Genomic DNA, 25,727 nt, shown 5'->3' on the forward strand with positions numbered 1-25,727 from the left:
ACCAGAGACTTCAAAACAATAACAACAACAACAGAACAATCACAGAACCTTTCCACCCATTTTCAGCTTCATTTTCAAAATATAATTTGAAAGGCACAAAGTAAAATCCAGTATCTCAGCCTTCTTGTCTGTGCTCAAGAGATGTTGGTGATGTGTTAAGGGCTAGGAATGTGCTGTGGAAACAATTCTAAATTTAAACAGTTGACTTTGGGTAAGTCTGGAAACTGTCTAGAAATTTCTCAAGAGCAAATTGGTTTCTGTTTCTCTAGTTTTTTACCTAGTTTTCACAGATACTGTGACAGAATTTTTTTTTCATCATATTTCTGCTTCTCTTGCTGTCATCTAAACATTCCTAAAGTAAAAATACAGATAAAATTTGAGAAGGTCATTTTAGTTTTCAGATACTTTAGGCATTTTTGCTTGACTTTTGGCTTAGTATGGGCAAAGGCTGTAATGTTTTAGACACTGTGCATAACCTCTCAGCGCTTTATATGTGCCAGAAGTAACGGCAAGGTACAAGTCTGCTTGCATGTATTTCTCTGTGTAAGGTCTGCCATGAAGCTGACTCACAGTATTGCTGCAGTTCAGGGTAGGGCAGCAGATCTGTGTGCAGGGTAACTTCTCTTCATCCTTTACAGCAATGAAAACGTAATTTCTCTCCTCTGGTTGATTTGCAGTGAGGTTCACAGGAATCGCAGAGATCTGTGTCATGCTCACAGTAAGGATCTAAATTAATTTAGATTTAGTTTGTGCTAACCCCATAGTTTACTCTGCCTGGTCTTCCTCACCTGAGTACTCTGGAATTATGGTAAGGTTTCACTATCCCTCAAGTTTATAGCTCAGAATGTAAAAGGAGCAGAGCTACAGCTACAGAAGGATTTTTTTCTGTTTCAGGTATTGGATGTTGGGACCACTGAGAAAAGAGATGGCAGAGGAATGGTTGTGATTAATCAGAGCCATAAATATGATAAGTAAGCTATGATAAATAGGACATGAAAAATATGATAGGAGCAAATAAGATAATGAGGGGGGAATGGGAAAATTTGATTAAACTATATAGCAATATTCAAATGAGTTTGAATTGAAGTAAGTATTGCAATGGGGGCTTTCTCCAGTGTCACACCTTCCAGATTTGGCTACTCCAGGAATCTGAATTGTTTGAGTTACACAGGATGGCTGCACTTCATCAGGAAATCTAGCCCATGCTTCACAGTGCAGATCTAGGAGCATGGCAAACAGATAAAAAAACAATTCTGCCAGCCTCTAATAATTTGCAACTCAAAACCTGCTTCTAATGAGAAAGTCCTTTACGGATTCCATTTCCATGAGCATGCCTGGTTTGCTCTCAAGCCTGAGTGCACTCTTCAGTATCCACTGTGTCCTGGAGAACTGGGCTCTACAGCTTAACAACTCATTATAGTGAGAACATTTTTGTGTTTGTTTTGTCCACAGTTGTTACCTTCCTTAGATACCTACTAATCCTTTTGCCAAAACATGCAAGTAGTATTTACTTATCCTTTCACTCCAAAACACTTATTACTTCTGCAGATTCTTCTCACTCACCAATTTTCCAATCAGGAAAGTCACAGCTGACTTGTTTTTTCCATATCTTGCTACATTTTTATTTTTCCCTTCAGTCTTTAGGTCTGAAGATAACTGGATTAAAATGGATTTGATCCCATGCTTAGCTTAAAGGACAAAAGCATTACTTCCTAATTGAAGGCATTGGAAACTAGTATATTAAGCTATCACAGCAATAGTAAACTGTTCATTAAATCCATTTGCCACATTTTTCTAGGTGATTCTCAAAACCTAATTTCTCACATTCTAATTTTCATGACAGTGTCCCCTGGAAGGACTCAGGAAAATTATGGAGCAGTGTTGTAGTAAAATGATCCTGAATATGATGTACTTGTAATGGGTTTTCATTTTGTGGAGTAACAGCTCTTTGTGGGGGGAGGATGAGAAGAGGAAGAAGGGATACTCTCTTTTGTCAACAAATTTTCTGAAATCTATGGACACTACATGATGACAGCCATAGTTGCTGGTAAGCTCAGCATCCTGTATTTCTGGGCCGGACACTCAACAACAACTGCAGTTGTTGAGTGTCCGGCCCAGAAATACAGAATGCTTAGCTTACCTGCAACTGTGATACTGAAACTAAACTGGTACCGTCTTTCCAAAAGATTTTATTACTATTTTAATTGTATTAACATTCTCAAACACCTATTGAGAAGTCAGTGCAGTGCTATACATAAACGTGAACGCACATAGCTCCCATTTGGGAGGACTCTAACTCAGCTGGTATAGGTTAACTGTTATGAAACTAATCTCCTGTGCAGGACAGTATGCCTTGTCCCTGCTGAATTACCTCCCACACCATCTCTTGTTCCTTGTCAAAGGCAGCGCTGCTCAGACTGTAGAGCCCTCTTCTGTGATGCTAGCCCCATACTACCTTAAATCTGAATGCACGAACCCATACTGGCCTCTCTTAATGCCAGCTGTACACAGGTGTGAAGTACTTCTTTAAATGGAAGATCCAGTTTCCAAATAATCCAACTTGCTCTCTTTATGTAGTATATCCAACTCCTCCACCACTCGTTATGTTACCTGCACACCAGCAATTTTGATTTACATCACATTACAACTGGGGAACACCTTCACATCTTGAAAAGCTGCTTCCTGTAAGTTCTCCCCTGCCTTTGCTCTCAAGGAACAGCAGTCTCCCCCACAAACAGGAACTTTTTGAGACCTGTCAGAAAGCCAGTTCTTAATCCAAGGCAGACCACGCTGACACAGGAGGGGGCTATTTTTAAACACCACTGTCCTGCCATAGTAGGTAAATCCCCTGATGACATCTAAGTAACGTTATATTCAGCTCAACAAATTTACCATTTTATAGAAAAGGCAAGAATGGTCTTGCTTGGCAGGAGGTGTCTTTGGTGTGGTTAATTGAATATCAGTAATACTCTAATTGAGTTAGTGATTCTCTGAGCTGGGCACATGTAAGTGAGGGACCATCATTGCTCTTGTTTTTATTTGCTGAGGAATCAGTATGGTAGCATCCCACTTGAATCTGTATGCTGGACATCTCTTGATCCTGGAAACCTCCTCCAACTCCTGTGCTGGTTGTTGTTTTAGCTGACAATTTTTCCTCAGTGCTGCTCCTCAGTGATTGCATTTAACTCACCTGATGTGAGGATAACACATGTTTACCACATCCTACGTGCATTTGTATCCCAGATGCACCAATCAATACTCAACACCGCACTTCCCAGCTTTGTGATTACATGATAAGGGACAGAAAATACTTAGGTTTTGTAAATACTTGTCTATGTTTAGATCACTGTCTTCTGGGGCTCTCTACAGTCACAGAGGTGGGGCCCTGTAACAAATCTTGGGGCCACACACGTTAGTTATCCAAAATAAAATAAATTAAGTCAGCTCACCTGTCCCCGGGCCACTGAGTCTGGGACTATTTACATTCCCAACTTCTGAGCAACTTGCAGACAGCATATTTTTTAAAGCCACAAAAATGCTTCCTATTTCACCCAAAATTTTACACACCAATCCCCTTCAAGAAACAAGCAGATGAAAACACTGAAGTGCTCTATACAGGAAGAAGCTCAGAGAGAAGATGGCTTCAGGCCTCCTCTTTTAACCTCTTGTGTGCCTACCGAAGGCATCTTCCTCCACCATTAAGAGCGGTCACCACTCAGCTCCATTGCTGGTCAGGCAGCAGATGGATGCTGTGGTGATTCAGGCTCAGGCAGATGTTAAGAGTAGTGTGTCATGGCAAAAAAATTTACCAGTATCTGTCTGTAGCACACATGACATCCAAGTTGGAAGATGTGATGTGACCTCTGCTCAAGCAGGGATCAGAAAACCAATCGCTCCTAGTCATCACAGAATCTCTCCAGGACACAGCTTTTATGTTGTCCTCCCAAGCAGGGAGAACTGGGTTCCACTTTTTAGTAGTTGTCTCACATCTTCCTATTTCTCAAACCAGATTTGCACAGTGCTCTGAGTCTTTCTATAGTCAGTGTGTGAATTTTAGGGACTTCGGAAAGATCTGAAATCACAGCTTATGCATTTCAATGACATTAAAACATACACATTTGAAGCTTCTCTGGTCTTAGAATCACAAATTCTATTTTAAAAATATGTTTAGCTATTTCTTGCCCTGGTAAACCATGGCATCCAAGTACAGCTCAATCTTGCATGCATCTCTAACACCTCTCTAAGACAAGGGCAGAGTCTATTATTCACAGTTTACAGATAGAATGTGAATGCACAGAGAGGCGATGTATTTGCTGCAGACCAAACAAGTGGCTAACTCACATTCACTGAGGTTTAGAATAATGTCCTAATAGTAGACTCCCTCTTTTCCTCTTCCTATGACACTTGCCTCTGTGCCAGAGAAGCATATATTAAAACCATGATAAGTCAAGGTAAAAAAGTATAAATTCAAACTCTTCAAAACCAGTCAGCTTTCTGGTGTTAAAATTCATATTTCTCTTTTTGGATTTGTTTTTTTACATATTCAGTGATGCACACTTAAAATTTACTCTGCAAATTTTCCAGCAAACTCATTTACCATGGTGATTATAATAGCAAATGTACGGAGAACAGTGTGTAGAGGACCCAGTGGTGAGTGGATTTCTTTCTCTAAGTCTAGCATTCAACCAGTGTGATTGCAGAATGCTGGAGTAAGCTTCTTTCATCTCAGACAGATACTGCAGTGCGTTCAAACAGATAAAACACCAAGCTGAACTGAAATGCCATTTCTTTCTTCTTCTGAGAAAGGCCATACAGAATTTGAGAATTGACCTTATTTTAGCCAGTCAGTGGCAGGAGGGAAATGCCTAACTTGTGGCATGTCACTCATTCTGATGGAGCAAAGCTTACGCTACAAAATAACTTCTCTGCATTCTGACAAACATTTACAGCAGCCCAAGCATAGGAGAATAGTCAGCTAAGAAGACTATATGGAAGACCTGTTGCTCTGCAGAGTGCTAAGCAAACAAGTTGTTCATGGATCCACACTAACACTTAAAATAAGGCTGATTATTTTTTGTGCTGAAGAAAATTCTTTCAATCTAATTAACTGCATACATTACTTACTATGCTTTATGGATTACCAGAAATAGAAACCAAAAAAGGAAATATGTATAGCAAGTGAAGGCCCAGACTCTCAAGCCCTTCTATTATGCCAGCATAAACCCTCTGTAAAATCTGCATACACCAGGTGATAATATTAAATCCATAATGGCCTCATTGGTGTGAGATGCAGAACACTAAGAACCAGAGCACTTGATCTACTTTGGTCAGAGGTTTCAGGACATCATGTGGAAATGAGTGTTTTCTGGTGTTCTGTTATACAGGAGTTGAAAGAAGAAACAATAATTTAAACCTTTTTTGTTGTTGTTGTTTTTTAATGTGGAGACAGAAGTGTTTCAGAGCTATGCACTGCAGCACAGCACAGAGCAGCTCTGCAGCAGTTCTGCCATAACAGAGTCCCAAATCACCAGCAGTGGTGAGGTTTGCCTCTGGAGGAACATTCCTGGTGTTTCCACTTGAGATATGGCAATGCCTACGTTGATAGAAAACTGAGAACCAGCTTAAATATATGCATCTACTTTTGACTGCCTGAAAATTAAATGGTTATAGCTTTCCCCTTCCCACATCAAATGATACCATTTTCTCTTTTGCAGCTAATATTTCAGAGAGAAAAATCCCTAATCTATTTCTTTTAAATCTGGTTATTTTAAATTTCCATGGACCTATCAGCAGAGTAGTGAACTTAAGAAAAATATCTTGGAACAATAGCAGCAGCAGCAGAAGCTGCAGCAGCCATTCCTGTTACACTACAAAAGAAATCTGCAACCTGTGCCAGCTACAGAAAAATGTAGCATCTGTTGATCACTGGGGGAACTGGGGAAGATAACTTAAATCCATGTGGGCTCTGCCATCTTCTGTTTCCCTTCAGACCTCCAGGTGTGTGGTTCCCGGTACGGAGCGTGCCATCCGTCTGGGACTGGCACAGCTGCATCAACATCTCAGCCATGGGGAAGAAGAAGAGCTGGGTGTCACTTGAACAAGGGCAGGCTGTATGGGGCTGTCTGACTGGCAGTGCCCACAGAAACACAGGCCTTTTGACACGGTGCCTGTGACATGCTAGAAGATGAGCTGGCAGTTTCTGCATGCCAGGATGACGGTGGATCTTAAACACCCAGGCCCCTTCCTCACCAGGTGTCACTACCCACATTCCTCCAAGGTCTGCACCAGATGAGCTTGTGGCTCAGTCCAAATACTCTACTAAATGAGAAAAACAAAAGTTATAACTGAGATGGGGCTCAATCCTGCCTGGATTTTACCCCTGGTGTAATGCAGCTCAGCAGGAAATTTTTTTCTGAAATCGTGTGCTCAGCTATGGAGCTGAGATGACAGTGTAACTAGTAGATCAAACAATTACACAATTTTGACAATGCAGTGTCTGTGTTCGATTGTCTTAAAATTAGCACTATCATAATTATTTTCTGCACTAAAAGCCATCCTGCAGCAGATCATTTTGCTTGACTTCCTTCATCAGCTAAGGAAAACCTTCAAGTGTGAAAAAATGTATATTCAGCAGAGTACCGGTTTTCTCCTGCAATCTCCTCTCCTCTCCATTTACTCCTTCTTTTCTTCCCTATCATCAATCTTTTAAGCATGCCACTGTGCATTCATATTTTTCTTTCTGCACGTGTCAGCTCAATGCTCTTCCTCAGAGTCCTCTTTCTCCGCTAAATCCCGCAAAGCAGACTTTAACCGCTCATTTCCCAGACAGGGAATTCCACACACAACTTTGCACAATCCAGTCTGTCCGGGCGCTTCCCAGCCACTGTGCTGGAATCCCCCCTTCCCTCCAAACAACCCACGGCTAAGGACAAAAGAGCAAGTAAAAGGAAACTGACTTACTGCTATGGCTTGGAGCCTTTCCTTGTGCAACTCTGCTTCCGCCATCCTGGAGAGAAGGACACGGGAGGAGAGAGAGGGAGACCGGTGGGTGGGAGGGAGAAACAAAAAGGCAAACAAAACCAAAACGGAGCGCACACTGCAGTCACCGGGAGAAACTGGAGTAATTGCAAAGAGAGCCGAGCTCCAGTGTAGCAGTCAGCCACTTTTGGAGGCACTGCAGACTGGCTCACGGTACAATCATTTTAGTCACTGGACCAGTGCCTGCCTGGCTGCCTGTCTCCCAGCTGTATTGCTAACTGCATTTCAGTGCTGCTTCTGTGTGCTGGTGCTGTCACACAAACCATGTAGGCACTCTCCAAGCAGCTGAGCAGAGGGATAGCTCGCATGGCTATAATTTTTTGCGTTGACGTCTCAGCTCATTTGCTCCTCCTATGGGGTGCTGGGTCACGACAGGAGCTCGGCATCAGCAGCGTGCACAGTAATACAAACCTGCCTGACTGCAGCAGAGGAGGCAGACAGCTGTGCCACAGCATGTCCTTAGCGAGCAGCACAGCGCGCAGGGAAGGACGGTGGCACATGGCGCAGGGAGGGGAGCTGCGGCAGACAGGCAGGCGGCGGCTGCAGCTCCAGCTCCAGCTCCAGCTCCAGCTGAAGCAGGTTTGGATAAGGGAAACGACAGGGCTGCCAGGAGGAGGGAGAGCGCGGACTCTGGGGGAACGGCGCTTGTGAGTGCGGTGCTAACATGGCACGCTGCTAAAGGCTGCTGCTGCAGGGCAGCTCTTGACAGAAGTGAGGAAGAGCATCTGGATGGGGAGGGAGAAGTAAGGTATCCACACATCCTGCATACGTTGCATGTATTGACATCAGACATTCAAAGCGGTAAAAGCTGTGTGTGCAAAATGTCTCACTGAGGAATCCAGTATTATAAACATTGGAGAAGGAGGCAGGTGAGGAAGTGAAGGGACACCTGAGCCAATACCACAAGGGTACCCATGATTTCAAGCTTGGCTTTGGTTCTGCATGCAAACTCCTCACGCTTTTATTTTTACTTCCGTTATTGTCTGCTTCCTTTTCTCAAAGAGAGCAAGAAGCCCCCCCAGTCCTGTCCCATGGTGTGCCACTGACTGCACGGGTGAGCGCAGGGCTGCCCCAGTGGAGGAGTATCTCTGAGCCAGGACAGTCACCACACCAGATGGTGAGTGGAGGCTGACCATGACATCATGGGCTGTCCTGCCATAAGCATTATATACTGCAAAATGCACTTCTGCACGTCTCTTACTACTGCCTTGCAGAAGTGCATTTTTTCAGTATATAATTTTGATTGATAACCTCTTGCTGCTAAAACAAGGAAATTCCGTTATCTTGAAGAAAAGCAATCTAAAAGTCACCCTGTTTCCCATGTGCCTTGCCCTTTCAAAGGCCATCTAGCCTGGCATTTTATTTTTCCATATCCCAGTCTCCTCGATCAGACATTCTCCACCTCCATCCCAGTTCCAGTTCCATGACATGCTATTTGCTGCAGGCTGTTTTTCAAGGCAGCTGCTTTGTCAGGTGTTTTCACCTCCTGGTCCCACTTTACTTACTGGTGCACAGTCTCCTTGTCTTAAGACAGCATGTCAGAGAGACTTCTTGCTTAGCTTTATCTCCGTGAAAGAGGTCCTTTGTCATCTGAAAACTCACAGAACATTATACAATTCCAGTAGTCACTGTGGCCAAAAGGCAAAGATTAATTGCCATATCCCAGGTGAGCCAGTATGAGTAAGTGGGCGATGTGGGGATCACAGCTAAGGGAACAGCAACAATTGAGATACAACTGGGATTCTCTTTCAGTCTTCCAGCTTTAAGGAGTTTATTAAATAGCAGCTGCCTTCTAGCCTGTTTGGTCTCCTTCTCTTGTTCTTGTTATTCTTCAAAATCTCTCCTTTTTATTTTCCATTACCATGTAAAGGCCTATGCATTGATACTTGTATTACTACAGCTGGTTTTGAAATATCCCATCACACAGGATCCAGACATCTACACTCCCACATGTGCTCTGAGAACATATATGGGCAACTGCTACTAAGGCTTGACAGCTATGCAATTAAATCCCTTCAATATCCTTCTCATGTTTTGCTGTAAAGCCTTGCCCAGGGGAAGAATTCTGCTACAGGCTATATCCAGAAAAGACAAGGGATATGCCCCAGTGCTTGGTGGAGCTGTAATGGGCAGTCTGTGCATGCCACAACCTGTAGTCACATTACATGTTGCCAAAGTTGTGTGCAATGTGCATCAGTTAAGGCCATCCTCTCTTCCCTTCTGTATGACATCCACTCAGAAAGACATTTAAGCATATATGTAAGTGCATTCCAGACAATCATATATTAAAATGGATGTATCTCAGTTATGGTACAGAACTCGATGCTGTATTTCCCACCCTCCCCTCCCCATTTATCCTCTCCCCAATTTAACTGCAATGCCTTGTTGCTAGCAGGAGATAAGCAGGGGACATCCCTAGTGAGTTCTGCAGCATTCCTGGTCCCAATGAAACATGCTGCAGGGCTGTGCACCCCTCCAGCCTAGTTTGCCAGGGAAACATAGATCAGCTCTCTTGGCTCTTTGTGACTATACAGGAATGATAGAGGTTGCATCTGCAACTGCAGCAGAGCAGTTTCTTGTTTTTGACCTGCAGTGAGGAAAGGCTGGAAATCATGCAATAGTAATAGCCACTAGTTTCTCTACTTGAGTTCTACATTTCTCTACATATAGCTTTCTCTCATATAGCTTGAAGCCTGTGATGCAATGAGGTTGAAATCCTTTACCGAGGCATTTCACAGAGCACACCCAGGTGAAATGACCTCTGTGAGGTGACACTACACCATGATGGAGTTTGCAGTGGACGGCCCCTATAAGACATTTAGTTAGTGGAAGCATTTTAAATTAAACAAAACAAAGCATCTTACCGTTTTTTTTAACATATTTTTCATCTTTATTCGTCAAGATTTTGTTTCCAGAATGTTTTGCTAGGTTGGTCAGAGACTTGAATTTAAAAACTAAGAAATTTTGTTAAATTCTAAAGAATTTGTTTTTTGCTTACTTTTAGGGCAGGAGACCAGGGTGTTATTTCCAAATTTTGAAGACACTAGTAAAACAAGAGAGAATGGAGTGTGTGGGGAGGAGCAAGGAGATTCTAGAAGAGTAGGTAAGAGCAGGTTTAATATATTTTGTTCAGTAGCTAAAAATAGAAAAAAATAAAAAAATATCCCTTTTATTTCTTCAAACGTATACGTTCAAAAGCTGTTCTTTTCACAGCAATTTTTAAAAAAGCAAGAGCTGCTAAATCCTAATAATGTGTGAATTGCATCCAATTTCCATGCAAAACAGATTTTTATTTTTATTTCTTTGGAAAAGAGTGTAGGAAACAATCTGTAGACCCTGTTCAGTGTTGGAGAAGATCCTGAAAGCACTCTGAGCTATGTGTAGCCTGAACTTTAAATAAGACAGCTTGGTGAAAATCAGGCTCTTGTCCTTGCCATGAAACTCGACTGGATTAGGAAAAGTTCTATTTTAAATCAGTTGTGTTTGGTTTTGGTCAATCCAGCCAGGTTGTTTTTTTGCCATTACGCTGCATTCTATAAGAACTCTTCTGCGTGATGCCAGGAATCTCATCCTTAGGAAGCCTTTGGCTTCCCATCCTCCTGACTCTTGATAGACTGATTTAGTCTAAGAAACCAGAGTTTGTTCTGAAAACTGCATAAGGAAGGCACATCCATACACATTACAGTCAGGATTAGCACCTCAGCCATTGCAAATGCATCAATGTATTTTTGAGGTGACAAGTTACTGGTTGGATCCTGGCAGTGGCTGACAGGAAAACACTGGGCACGGAGGGAAAACAGGCTTCACATTTGCATTTCAGATTGTTTAAGGGGAGATACTTCTGGCTCTTAAATTTACAACATGCCAACATGTTGTGTTGTGCTGTACTAACACTACTCTGGCATCCTCAGTATTGTCAAGCATCCATGCCTACAACATGCTTGAACCATATTATTTTCTTCTAAGTCAAAATTCTGAGGTTTGATTAATCTTTCTTTACCTTCCTTTCCAGAGTCTGGCTATATTAAAATAGCTCAGGAATTAATAGGTCGACTAAACTTTTAGATATCTCAGCTCATCACCCATGCTCATTTTTGGACTTCCTCAAACACCATGCCTCACATTACTCACTCCTAAAAGTTTCTGACAGTGTCACCATCCAAAACTTCCAGGAGAGACTACTCCATCTGCAGTTTTAATTGCAGCTCTTTGCCTCACTGCACAAAAGCTCTTCCTGTCCTTCTCTCGCCTACACACAGACAACTTGCTGGGGGTATGGAGTTGCATACAACACCAGGATTCTGCTTGGGCATCTTGGAACTCACAGTTGTGAGCTGCAGAGACCCTCATCCCAGTGACACATCACTCCAGGACAGTTGTCTTAATCCTGCCCGGACTCATTAACCCAATAAGTGGTGTCTGTATGATGGGGACTGTTGTCCAAGCCCTTCACACACACTCAGTGTGGCTGATGGAGAGATACCTTGTCACTCATGACTTGCAATGGTGAAAGTGAGAAGCTGAACACCCAAATGCATGTCCTCACCCTTCAGTGGAGCAGCAGATGCTGTCACCAGTACACTTTCTTCATTCTCTATTTCCCCTTGCATGGGTTTTCATGGACACAACCCCAAGGCAGTGTGGGCTGGTGGGAAAACCAGTCTGTGCAAGAGGACAAGCAAAGGCTTGGAAATTTCCCCTCAATCCCTTACAGCACTTTGCATCTAGAAAATGCAGATGGTGTAACTATAAGTTATATGTCTGAAGTTGAACAAGAAAGCAGTGGCAGAGCTCAACCTACACCTCTGAGTGTTGATCTTGTTTTCTACGTGCACAAGATCATTCTTTCTTTATAGAAAAGAAATTTTTAATCAAACTTGGAGTAACTGAAGTTATTTCTTCTCCCCTTTTCCTTTTTTTTTTTTTTTCTGTTTGCCACTTGCTATCAAGACATGGAGTTGAAACACACACAGCAGGAGATAGCACTGTTTAAGAAATAAAAAGCTAGAGTACAGGGCTTTGTTTTAAACCTTCCCAAGACAGAGGGCTTATCAATAGGTAAGCCATAAATTATTAATAAATACAGTCTGTGAAGTTTTTCCATGTTCACTTGGTTTCATTCTGCAGCCATGGGAAGGTTGCACTCAGAAGCCCTCTGACTAGAGGGTCTCCATGTAGTCATGACAGCTTCATGACACCTCCTCTCAACAGACCACCGGATTCTGGGAGTGGTAGGGGCCCTCGAGAGACTCCACAGACCAGAAATCTGGCCAAATTATGTTTGCTGTCCACCCTTGTAGGTGATTTGGCTGGAATGATGGATTAGAAGCAATTGTTTTCCTGAGATCTGTTGTTCTGCCCGCCCCACTACCATGCTGAAACAGCCTCACACTAGTCTGAGGTTTATTCAACACCTTGCAGTAACTTGGCAGCTACTAATGTCCTTGACAGTAAGTTAAGAAGTGAGCCACAGAGCATCCCATGCCAAAGCCTTCAGATGAGCAGCCCTGAAGATGGTGTTTGCTGTGACTTTCCTTGAAGCAAGGAAAAAGAAGAAATTATGTATGCACTTCTCCTTTCTCCTTTTTTTCCTTGACAGGTAGCTGGGTTATTTGAAGATTCCCAGGTGGAGGAAGCAGTCTGTCTCCTCTTGGGATTTCAGTGCTGGCGGCTAGCACTGCAGCTTGCTTACCCAGCTGCAGGATCTGGGAAACTACAGACCTGTCAGCCTGACCTCAGTGCCTGGCAAGGTTATGGAGCAGATCATCTTGAGTGTGATCACACAGCACCCACAGAAGAGCTGGGAGATCAGACCCAGCCAGCATGGGTTTAGGAGGAGCAGGTCCTGCCTGACCAACCTGATGTCCTTTTGTGACCAGCTGACCCACCTGGATGCAGGGAAGGCTGTGGATGTTGTCTATCTGGATTTCAGCAAAGCCTTTGACACTGTGTCCCACAGCATACTCCTGGAGGAGCTGTCAGCCCATGGCTTGGACAGGAGCACTCTGTGCTGGGTTAGGAACTGGCAGGATGGCCCAGCCCAGGGAGTGGTGGTGAGTGGTGCTGCATCCAGCTGGTGGCTGGGCACCAGTGGTGTCCCTCAGGGGTCTGTGCTGGGGCCTGTTTAACACCTTCATTGATGATCCAGATGAGGGGATTGAGCCCACCATCAGCAAATTTGCTCCCAAGCTGGGAGTGTGTGTCAATATGTTGGAGGATAGGAGAGCTCTGCAAAGGAAGCTGGATAGGCTGGATAGATGGGCTGGATAGATGGGCTGAGTCCAACAATACAAAGTTTAACAAGACCATGTACTAGGTCCCACACTTTGATCACAACAACCCCCTGCAATGTTACAGGCTGGGGACAGAGTGGCTGGACAGTGCCCAGGCAGAAAGGGACCTGGAGGTGCTGGTTGAAAGAAATTGGCCAGGAGACAAGACTCCTGTTTGATGCCTTTATTAGGCTTCAGCTCTTGGGGTGGGGGGCCCGAGGAGTTGCTTGCACCACGGCCATTCCCACACTGGCAGCTCCAAGGAGGAGGCACAATTCAGCTCTGCAGCACACACTGCAGAGTTGGGGCTCCCGTCCTCATGAGAGTAGCCAGGACGCCTGTTGTTCTGGCTCATTGTCTAGGGTGGTCAGTCCTTTCCAGTCCTCTTTAGGTCATGGTGATGCAGGAAGATGGTTTCTAAGCAGGCATAGGTGATGTAGGGAGATGATCTTTCATCATAGCTTGCTAGAATATGTTTCCTTTTCCTTTTATTCCTCTGTTAGCTCATTGTTTTGGTGTCTTGCATGCCTTAGTCTGCAAATTACTTGGTTGCACAGCTTCTATGGGAGTTGCCTTGTTCTGTGGCATAGCTCCTTAAGGGGTTGCTTTGTTACAGTGTGGCAGGGAAGTCAGGGAAAGGGATAGAGGAATGTCTCATAAGAACTCCTAAAATACTTCAAAAACAGGTAAGTAATTAACATTACCAATAACCATCTAAGTAAACAAGGGGTACAAAAAACAAGTATTACAAATGGGATAAGAACATTAACTGTGCATAACTAAACACAGTATTTTAACCAGGGTGGATTTCTTGAGAGATTTTATTCATGACATTGGTGACAGCCAGCTGGACATGAGCCAGCAGTGTGCTCACATGGCCAGGTAGGCCAATGGCTCCTGGCCTGGATCAGGAATGGTGTGGCCAGCAGGAGCAGGGAGGTCATTCTTCCCTGTACTCAGCACTGGTGAGGCCACACCTGAATGCTGTGTGCTGTGCTGAGCCCCCAGTTCAGGAGGGATGTTGAGGTGCTGGAGTGTGTCCAGAGAAGGGCAGCAAGGCTGGTGAAGAGTCTGGGACACAATTCCTGTGAGGAGCAGCTGAGGAAGCTGGGGGTGTTTAGCCTGAAGAAAAGAAGGCTCAGGGAGACCTTATCACTCTCTACAACTCCCTGAAAGGAGGCTGTGGGCAGGTGGGGATCAGCCTCTTCTCCCAGGAAACCAGTGACAGGATGAGAGAACAGTCTCTTAAGCTGTGCCAGACCAGGTTTAGGCTGGACATTAGGAACAAGTTCTTCACAGAAAGAGTGATTGGGCATTGGAATGGTCAGCCCAGGGAGGTGAAGGAGCCACTTTCCTGAAGGTGTTAAAGAAAAGACTGGACATGGCACTCTCTGCCATGGTCTGCTTGACCATGATGTTAGGTAATAGGTTGGACTTAATGACCTCAAACATCTTTTCCAACCTAGCTGGTTCTGTGATTCTGTCACTAGCCCAGCTCCTGGGGACCAGAGTGGGATTGGATGACTTGCAGAGGAGAAATGCAAGACAACTTTTCCCAAATTCCTTTAGTCCCTGAAATTACACAACAAGAAAATTCTGGCTTGTCCTTACCTTTCGCTTTCTATTCTCAGTGCCTCCCTTGACATTCAACATCCACCTGAGGCAGAAAGAAATGATGAGAGAAAGTAATACTGCCAGCCTTACAGTGCAGGACAGAGACATATCTGTGAATAGGACAACTCTCTTCACTAAAAAAGGAACTTCAGTTGATTTTCAATTCTATCAGCAAAATTATGCCACCAAAATAGGTCACCACTCCTTAGTTGTGCATCTCTCTGTAGCTGTTAATGAGCTGAGAATTGTGTGTACCAGGACTTGTGTTATCCACCCCTTTTGAAACATTTTGTGGTGTTGAGTTTCATTGTTCCTGACAACTGTAATGCTGATATAGAGGAGGCTTTTGACCCTCCAGTCCCTTAAAACCGGCTTGGCTATTCATTCTGCCAAGAAAAAGAGGAAAAAATGTACATTTTTTCACTTTAGATTTTAAAACTAAAGCTTGGTTCCTGTAGGTTCTGGCATTTCTCTCTCTTTTCTTTTCAAACAACTCAGACTGCAGCAGGAAAACTACTTTTAGTGGTCTTTATTCTTGTGCCTTCTGATCATTCTCCATATATAGTATATAGCTGAAATGATACTTCCTTAAAAAACGCAAAAAATATTTACTGCTGAGGTTTGGGTTAGTACACTGGATTTTGCTTTAGAAGTGAGATTGTAAAGAAAATAAATAAGTAGTCTGCAGCCCAAAAGAGAAAAGCTGTAGAAAGGTGAAAATAAATGAGTGTTCCAGAATGTAATTGGGGCCAGAAACTGGTTATTTGGTTTTTTTACTACTGCTGTGATCACACTGTGATCTTCAGGGTTTTTTTTTTCCCTCACATATGACCAGAAGATAACTTAATATCTACTTTTTAAACATCCTTTTGTTACCAGATCCCTGACATGATTCACAGTTTTGTCTCCTATCCTTAAGCACCTTAAAGAAGGGCTATGGGATTGGCATTGGATTTGCAATGCCAAAAAAGTTTTGAGGAGTCCATTCCAGTCTTCAAGGGCAGCTTTTGTTAATGACATGTTTTCAGCTAAGGTTAAATAACTAGGAAAATGATGACATCATTACCTTCCACCTCAATGGAGAGGCTGCTCAGAGGGGTCTCTACAGCTTGTCTGCATCAAGGCTGTAATTTAACAATGGGCATTTAAACCAGTCCACCTCAATTTCAGCACACTATAGGAATACAAGAACTAGAATTTTGATTTTATCTCTGTGATAAATAGGAGTTAAATGCATTGATTTAAATAAGGGGCCTTAACAGTACTTGAAAGAGTGAGTCAGGTCTGTTTATCACAGTCCATCTTTCTGAAATCCTCCTGAGACCTGTCATGTATCCTTTGAGCCCGCTAATCAGTGGTGGCAGCCCTAAACAAATCCCAAATCAACCAAAAAACTAAATGAAATTATGTATTTTTAGACAGCATGCCATTTCTGGTCCTCTGACCTGACAACAACTGGAAACCTTCCACACAGAAATCATCTGGCCTTTTGGCCTCCTCTTCAGAGTGTCAGAGTCACAAAGAAGAGACAAAAATTGCTGTCTACTTTCTGGACACGTGCTGAAAGTTTGTGAAATTTTGGATGTGAATTTTAGATCAGTCTACATTACCTTCAAATTAGTACATCTGACTTCTTTTGTTATCTAGGGAATTCATTAAGATTTTCACAGCCCGAGGCAGCCAACAAAGTGCCAAGACTTTGCCTTGAACGCAGGTATGTATTGTGTGAAGATCCTGCATTGCATATGTGGAAGTGGTTTCTTCCAAGCATCATTACTTTTCTGTGGTCACGCTTCCAGTGCTACAATCACAGGCACACAAGCACACTGCTGTGTCCCTTTCATGGGAAGGATATCCCCACTGGTTCTTGCTCAGGGTCATGGCAAGAAGCAGTTATTCCCTCCAGTGCTTTTCCATGACTATTGCTACAGACAGCAGATGCTGAAAAAGTCTTCATTTAGAATTCCTTAGGAAGATGCAAATTCCGCTGACTTCCTCTTTGTGTCACTCTAATGGTGTTATTTTATGCTTTAATGCTGTAAGGTACAAAATGGGGACCTGTTCTATGTTATATTGTGTACCACATACAAGCCTCACTCAAGATGACATTACTATTAAACTGGTGTTATCTCTGGTGTGCATCTAATTAGTAAATAATCTTTATATTTTGCACCTCTAATGCATAAAGTCTAAAGATTTTGTTTGGTAAGTAGCATTCAGAAGAGATAATGTTCATTAAACCTAGTAGTCAGAAGTTCCTAGGATGAAATTTAATGCTGATTTACAAAGCAGTCTTAATGATTGACATTGTCTTCCACAGATTTTAGTGAAAAATTATTCTTAATCCTCTAGACTGCTTTGAAATTCCCTGTCAATGTGTCTACATTTTAAGCTTCTGCATGTATTCCAATTTTGAAATCTGGAAGAGAATACAAGACGTAATTGTTTCAAAACTAAGCAGTCACCCACCCTTTTAAATAAAGGTATTTGGGAAAAGGTTGAGCACTTTAACTTTGAAAACCTACAGTTATGTCTTAATTTAGTACTTAAGCAGGCTTTTAATCTTTCTCCAACTTTCTCTGGTTTATGTCTCCTGTACAGGAGAACGGTGTGTGGAGCAGGGCTGCAGGTATCCTCAACTTCGCAATAAATTCAAACCTCTCTCAGAAGGTCTGAAGTGTTCTCATGTGGTTAGGTTAGTTACTGCTAGGTGTGTCAGGAATAAAAACAAAAAGGCTGGAACTGTTTCACATAGCACACAAACCCTGAGAGGGCCTATTGTAGCTTTGTGCTCTATGTATTTTGTTCACCATGCATTAAAATAGTAGTAACCATGTAGCAGAGCCATCTACACAAATGGAGAAGATAGCATGTCAGGTTGTTAATTTAATATTATAAGACTACTTCTTCTTGAATTATTCTTGTGCAGAGCTAGAAACTTGCAGATTTCCCCTGGGAGGTTTCAATCAATTAGTGAGGTGAAAAAATACCTCAACTGAGTCTTGCTTCTGTCATAGACCATTCTTCACATCACAAGTCTGAGACTCTTTTGTAAGGATGGTGGAGGAACTTCGCTCTCCTTATAAAATTGTAATGAGACAAACAGATATGACTAATGAAAAAAATGCATCTCCTCTTCATGATGTTTCCCAGTAGGATTGTCTACTCTTTCCTCGCAGAAAAGAAAAACCATCTCCCTTTTTCTACATTTTTCCTTTATTTCTTTAGATGACAAATCTATTTGGTCTTCTAACTTTATGGGCATTACAACACTTGCAGCTTGGGCACCCAACAAAATTTTGGAGACAGGTTGCATAAGATCTTTTCAGACTAATTATTTTTATCCACATTTTAGACTGTTCCTAGAGTGGAAAAATATACTTTTTAAAGAATGATAAGTATATTTAAAAAAATATACTTTCTAAATACTGATAAAATACTTCCAGTTGAGACTTGTAAAGAGACAAAGGTGTTTCTTGATTCTAGTGCCCAGGTGATCACTAGAATCAAGAAAGGTGGTCATGGTATGGCTTTATAGTTGTTTCAGTGTACTTCAAGTATGCATAAACATTCACATGTATGTCCATAGCAGATGTTAATTTTGTATCTTGTGTCTGATGACAATGAAGTGACAAGAGCCCTGGACATGTGTGTTTCAAGCAACATTTTCAGTACATCTTTTACTGGATACGTTATTAATTGCCAAACCACAGTTCAACTATACTGAAAGCACGTATTTCCATGTTGACATGAGAGTCCCATTTAAGGATGATAGCACTTTTCAGAAAACAGGGACCACATGGAAGATGGGGCATTTGAAGTTGTGTTTTGAGTTTTCACATTTCAAATCTTTCTAGGAATTTCACCATTTCTCTTCCAACTCCACTCTCCATCCCCCTCTCCCACAATATGTCTGAATCAGAAACACTAGCAAAACAAACTCCAATATAAACAAGTTAAATGAATTTATTTAGTAGAGTAGATCAATAAGCAGACATTCTGTAGATGTCATTAGGGGCCAAGCCCTGACAACTTTCAAATCATCCTTCTATGAAGGTGTTTCTTTGCCTGTTTTCTTGTCTTCTCATCTTCTTGTTCTTTTAATGTGAGCTTGGCAGTACTGGAACTGCTTGCCATGTGGCTGCTGAGGAAGGATGATTAAAGGACGATTAGTTAAATTTCATAATACATAAAAACTTACAAATTATATGATGTATTTTTATTTTTGGTTGAAAAAATTATTTTAAATCCTTCTAATTAGTGCCTTCAAACTAATAAGGCTTTGACTAGGAGCTCACAATCACAGCTTGATAAGCAACTCTGGATTTGATTTTCCTTTCAAAATACACTGGTTTTAAACCACATTGCATTTGTCATCAATCCAAGATTCTAGCCCTCTGCTGACAGATTGATAGTTCTGACTCTTGGCAGTATTGCAGTAAGGAGTTCCACAAATCAGCTCCCCCAAAAATGCATCTTTTTTAATAACCTTTTTTTTCTTGTTTTCACTACACTTGTTATCCAGCTATCAGAGTTTTGATTTAGCACTCTAGGTTGCCTGTCTCATCTTATGATGAAAGTGTACCAGCTGTGAAATTTTGTAGTGAAAGTCATTCCTGCAATCGATCTGAACACAGCTTTCCCAAAGAGCACAGAAAACCACGGCTGCAGAAACAAAGGGTAGCTTACAGTCTTCTGGAATGAGGCAGAGAGGAAAAAGATGCAAACCAAAAGGAACTTTCTTGATACTTTGAAGAGAAACAAAGAGTGCACTGAGAAAAATGAGTTAATAATGTAAAAATGTCAGGAAAAACAGAGGTTGCCTTTAGAGCAGAGACCTGGTGTGCATTTTCAAATTAAAATGATGATTCAGGGGAAGCTGAATTTTTTTATATTTTTTAATATTTCAGTCTGTTGCTTTTGTATTAAAAGTTCCACAGTAAGTATTAGCTTGAGTTTTGTTTACCTTGAGTGAACTGTAATTTCAGCTTCTATGATGCCAGAGAGTCAAATGCAGAGTTGCTGCAAGTAGGAAACTGGAAAACGTTTCAGAAGTGCCCACATTACATAGGACTGTAAGTAAAAGTTGGTTCAAAAGTCCTTAAAAGGTGGTTGTTTTTTAATAAAAAAAATAGCTATCAAAAGTTAGTTTGTTTTGGAGATTAGCAGGTGCAGGTTAAATTTTTATATGAATGTCCCTATCGGTATATGGAGCTCAACATACATCATAGGCCATCCTTTAATCTGTTTCTGAAAAGCCTTACTCTGGGCAACTTAAGATCCATGGATACTGTGGTTATTGCATTTTTAATGTTCAATTAAGTCATGATATTTTGGCTCTAGATAAAGTACTGTATGATAACAAATACTGGCTCCTACTGTCTCAGTATCTTTTGCCCTCAAAGCAGATTACAGTTCTATTTCAGAGACTTTCAACAGATTACTTTCAAATGGTAGCCCCCCTGAAATTATACAACCCTATCTCTGTGGGTTCTCTTTTGAATGATTTGCCCCAGACAGCCTGGATTTACTCTGCTACTGAGTCTATGTAGTAGAAGTTGTTACCATTTGTAGGTTTTTGAAATGTGAATGGCTTTCTTGGATGTGGAGAGAGCTTAAGGAGATGGGATAGCCTTCTGACAGGAGATTGGGTTGCAGGAAGTCCAAAGTCTGTTCCTGGCTGTTTTGCCCCCTCTGTTACCCCCACATTGGGCTGCTTTTCTCCACAACTCCAAACACTTGCAAAGGCCAATGAGATTTCTGCCAATATCCAATTGCCAATAGCCTGTCCAAGCCATGATGGGAATGCTGATGGGAACTACAGGAGGGGCTGAAAGTACTCCTGAATTTCCACAAGTGTCTGTTTCCCATGGCTTATAACTCAACCAGAGGATATTTTAAGTCAAAGCAAAGCATATTTGGTTTTCAGTGGTTAGCATTCCCCACTTCATTACTTTAGCCTAATCTGCTGATATTTCAGAGCTGCTAAAATAAGACATAGACACACTGAGAATAGAAAAAGCAAAGTGTTTCTGCTGCCCCGATACAGTATTCTGCTACTGTTGCAATTGCAGAGAAGGAATGAAGTGAGAGCAAACTTTAACTCATGGCTCTCAGCTTCACCAGCAGAACAGATGTCTTCCAAGAGCAGCAGATCCCATGCCTTACCACTGAAGAATGTGTGTAAAGTGGTAGGCCACCAATCTTTCTACAGGGCACAGCTGTAATCAAAGTCTGTGTAAAACACAAAGGTATCTCGATGTATTCAAAATCTTTCAGCCTTTCCAGTAAGGACATGCACACAGGCAGAGTTAAATTTTTTCACTTCCCACCCTTTACCCTAAGTGCCCATTTTTATGCTGCCTGTCAGGACAGGAGCTAGAAGGGCAGTAGGTTAAGGCTGACAGGACAAATGCGGCTCTCTGAGCAGGGAAACTGTTGCTGTGATCTGTTCCCAATAGCCTGACACTTGGAGGGGCTGTCATGAGCTTGTGCTGGAGTTAAAAGGCCTTATAAGGCAAAGCCTGAACAAACTGTTAAGCAGTCTGAAGTGTTCCTCAGTGCTGAAAAACCTCCAGGGAATGCACAACATATCCCTGGCAAAGATTACAGCATATTTTACAGCAAGCTCATAGAGTAACAAAGCAGATATTGTATCTTTGAATTTCAGGCTCTGCAGGCTAGTCTCAGCAAGAAAATTAAGATCAGGTCCCCTTCTTGGACTCATTTTACTGCAGGGAGAAAAAGCTAAGTGTCATTCATTTAAATCTTTCTTTAGGATTTCATAAAGTTACACATTAAGTCCTCTTCTGGAAATACACTCTCCATGGCAGAATACTCTCTCTGAGCTCATGGCTGGACAAACCAATCTATTTGATCAGTGACAGTAGTCAATAACAAAATGAGCAGACCTTACACCTCAAATCTCAACAGTAAACCAATCCTGCTTTGGCAGCCTCCAGCTCACCTATGGTCAGTTCGGTGTGAGGAATTCCAACCCTTCCTCTTTTTTCACCATGGTTCAGATGGAGCCAAGGCACAGCTGCCTTGCACCCTCTTCACTGACCTGCAGGAAAAACATTGCATGCTTACATGCAACAGAGCTGTGATCAATGACACAGAGTGTAGTTGGAGGCCTGACACTAGTGATGTCCTTTGAGAGCCTGGTATTGTTTAACTTACCCATCAATGACTCGGGTGAAGGGGCAGAGGCCTGCTCAGCAATTTCACTGACAACACAAAGCTGGGAGGAGTGGCCCATACCCCAGAGGGCTCTGCAGCCCTTCAGAAGGACCTCACCAGGCTGGAGAGATGGGCAGAGAGGAACCTTCTGAAATTCAGCAAAGGCAAAAGCAGGGTCCTGCACCTGGGGAGGAACAGCCCCAGTCACCAGCACAGGCTGGGGGTGACCTGCTGGGAAGCAGCTCTGTGGAAAAGGAGCTGGGATCCTGCTGGACAACAACTGCCCATGAGCCAGCAGTGCCCTGGTGGCCAGGGCCAGTGTTATCCTGGGCTGCATTAAGAGGAGCAGTGCCAGCAGGTTAAGGGGAGGTGATCCTGCCCTTCTACTCAGCCCTGGTGAGGCCTCACCTGGAGTGCTGTGGTCTCTTCTGGGGTCCCAAGTAAAAGAAAGACATGGAGCTTCTGGGGGAAGTCCAGAACGGGGCTACAAAAATAATCAGAATTATACAATGGTTTGGGTTGCAAGGGATCCTAAAGAACACCCAGTTCCAACCTCTCTCCCATTGCCAAAGACACCTTCCACTCCACCACAGAATCACAGAATCATAGAATACATAGTGCTGGAAGGGACATTTAAAGGTCATTTATTCCAACCCCTTGCAATGACCAGGCACATCCCCAAATAGATCAGAGTGCTCACAACCCTGTCCAGCCTGATCTTGAATGCTTCCAGGGGTGGAGCATCTACCACATCTCTGGCCAATCTGTACCAGTGTTTCAGCACCCTCTTTGTGAAAAATTGTGTTCTTAAATCTGATCTAAAGCTACCCTCTTCCAGTTAAAAGCCTTGTTTCATCACTACACACCATTGCAAAAAGTGAACCTCCAGCTCTCTTGCAGCTTCTTTTCAGGTACTAAAAAGCCATAGTATGGTCAAGTAAGGTCACCCCACAGACTTATTTTCTAGATATTTTAAAAGAACAGCCTTGAGTGAATAAGGTGACTAGAGCATCTGTCTTATGAGGAAAAACTGAGGGAGATGGGCCAGTTTAGCCTCGAGAAGTCTGGGAGATGGTCTCATCAATGTCTATGGGTATCTGGAAGGAGGATGCCAAGAGGATGGATCCAGGCTCTTCTTGGTGGTGCCAAGCAATAGGACAAAAGGCAGAAATTGATGCACAGGAAGTTCCACCTGAATATGAAGAATAATTTCTTTACTGTGACTAACACTGGAAAAGGCTGCCCAGATTTTGTGGAATCTTCCTCACTGGAGATACCCAAGAAGTGTCTGAATGCAATCTTGTGCCACGTGCTCTAGAATGACCCTGCTTGAGCAGGGAGGTTAGACCAGAAGATGCATTCCAACCTGACCCATTTTGTGATTCCATGGTACTTTGTGGCACTCACTCACAAAGCAGTCAACTGCACATGAAAGGTATGGCCCATCTTTTTCCCCGTAAACCGGATCAAACTGCTGTGGCTCTGACAGCTGATGCCCATTCACAGGCAGTTTCTTTAATATCTTCTCTATTGGTTCTGTTGTTTGCATTCTCTTACTCAAGCAATTTTACTGTTCAAGCCCTTTTCTTGTTATTTTCTGATGTTTTAAAATAAATCCTTTCCAATTCCTTTTTCTGTTTCTACTCAGCTGCCTGTTTACATTATTCAAGTGCTGACCTAAAACTTACATGGGCATCTAGGGGAAAAAGCATGCTTATTCACTTCTTCAAAGTCAATGTGGTTGTTCAAAGCAATGTAAACAATTATAAAAGCAACAGAAAGTTGTGGATGCCAGTATGAAATGACTTTCAGAAGAAAAGACAATTGAATTGAGATTTGTTTTCTTCCTCCTTGAAGGAATCTTCATGGAGGTGGTCTTGCTACCGGAGGAAGAAGAACAGATTGGACATCTGTTGGATATTCCACTGACTCCTCATACACTATTTAATAGATTGTCATGATTTAGGATTGGTACTTCCCAATTTAGTTCTCCCTAGAGACTCCAAACCAAACTGCCTCACACTCCCTGCCACTTTCCCCTCCCTCTTCCCACTTTGGTGGGATGGAATTGAGAATTGGAGGCACAAAAAAAAAATCATAGGCTGAGATAAGATGGCTGGAAACAGCAATGAGATAAAGAAACAAACCATAATAGCAGCAATATTAATAGCAAAAGGTGTGAGGCAAAGAAACTATTTACATGTAAGGCCTGTGAAAAACACTGACTGGGCTCTTCCCCACCCTTTCTTCTCTCCTGACCAGAAATGTTCCTCCTCAGAAAAGAGAAAGAGTTCATTTCCCCTGCACCTGGCAATGATGTGAGGTGATATTGAATAACATTAGGGTCTGGCCTTGCCCCCCTCCCAACTACTGTAAAAAATTAACCCTGGCTGAAATTAGGACATACATATCCATGTGAGAAGAACTTGCCAACACATAGATATGTGCCATTTGCAGTTGGTACTTTGTTCATGGATGCCAAAAATAGGATAGGTTGAACATGTCTATAATCCACCTCTGCCATAAGACAAATTCAGACACATTGCAGCCTAGTCAGTTGCAGTGATGCACACACTGCTATGGATGCAAAAGAGGTATTCATACATCTTTGTTACATCATACCAGCCATCTTAATCAGAAGATAGACTTATCCTGCCTAAGTTTTGGCAAGGCACTGGATAGCAAGACATAATCACACCTGTAAATCAGTTCCCAAAGATAAAATGGAAATCAGCAGCTAGATAAAGTAAGAGATTGAATGAAGAGCTGATAGGAAGTTAGTCATCTGCAGATGACAATTGGCAGTAACTGAAGAGGGTTACAAAGTGCCATTCTTCCTGTGACTGTAATAAACCCAAAACATTTTAAGTATTCAAACTTCAGCAAGTTAGTTTTTACCATTAACCCACCATTCTGTGCATTGCTTTCTAAAAATGGACAGCTAATTAAACTGGAAGGCATTTTCATGAAGACAGAGCATTAAATGAATATTTCAGAAAATCACATTTGAAATCCATCAGCACAAGAGCACTTTCATTGAAAACACATAATCTCTAGGAAATGCCTTCTCCATAAACTACCAAATAACAACAGCTGGTGACAAGAAGGAGCCAAACTGAAGTATAGGTATTTTAAAAGATTGGTGGTAAATGCAAGTAAATAGGAAAAAACAACCTACAGAGAAAAGGAGTGTTAGCAAATACCATACAGGAAAAAATGCACGCAAATCAGAACCAAGTTTGGGGATATAAAATCAGTGCTAAGCTAAGGGTCAGAAGAATAAAAGTAGAGAAGTGAACACAAAAATTTCACTGAATTAGATATAACAGATGGGCCAAGACCTGTTATTAAGTTTGGTTGAGGTTCCAGACTTGAAGTATGACTCAGTTGGATGTGTAACATACATGACTGCTTGCCTCTAGCTGCAGAAGCCCAGAAGATAAGGGGCTAACATATATGCCCCAGACACTGATAGCTGGATAGCTTGGAGCTAAACAAAGGACTGATAGTAAGAACATGCTCTGAGAAAGAACAGGATATGGCTGGAGAAGGGAACCAGACAGAGGTAGGGCAGTATTTTTCTGGGTCAGACACCCTTCTTCTGGCTTCTGGAGATCAGCA

The 25,727-nt window shown here is 42.4% G+C and overlaps 1 protein-coding gene across 6 annotated transcripts in view; it reads right to left on the reverse strand.

Moving 5' to 3' along the window:
- PALM2AKAP2 (PALM2 and AKAP2 fusion) overlaps nt 1-7,390 on the reverse strand; it is a 264,548-nt gene extending 257,158 nt beyond the window's left edge. For 2 of the 6 annotated variants that reach the window (XM_015652710.3, XM_015652708.3), the window contains exon 1: nt 6,961-7,389. In XM_015652710.3, the coding sequence (XP_015508196.1) occupies nt 6,961-7,005 (45 nt within the window). In that variant the 5' untranslated portion in view covers nt 7,006-7,389. Of the gene's footprint in view, nt 1-6,960 lie in introns of all 6 variants that reach the window. The other 4 variants (XM_015652713.3, XM_015652712.3, XM_015652711.3 and 1 more) reach the window with 3 other exon arrangements.
- Between the last annotated feature and the right edge of the window lie 18,337 nt (nt 7,391-25,727).

This window comes from Parus major, chromosome Z (assembly GCF_001522545.3).
Source record: "Parus major isolate Abel chromosome Z, Parus_major1.1, whole genome shotgun sequence".
In the NCBI taxonomy this organism is placed as follows: domain Eukaryota; kingdom Metazoa; phylum Chordata; class Aves; order Passeriformes; family Paridae; genus Parus; species Parus major.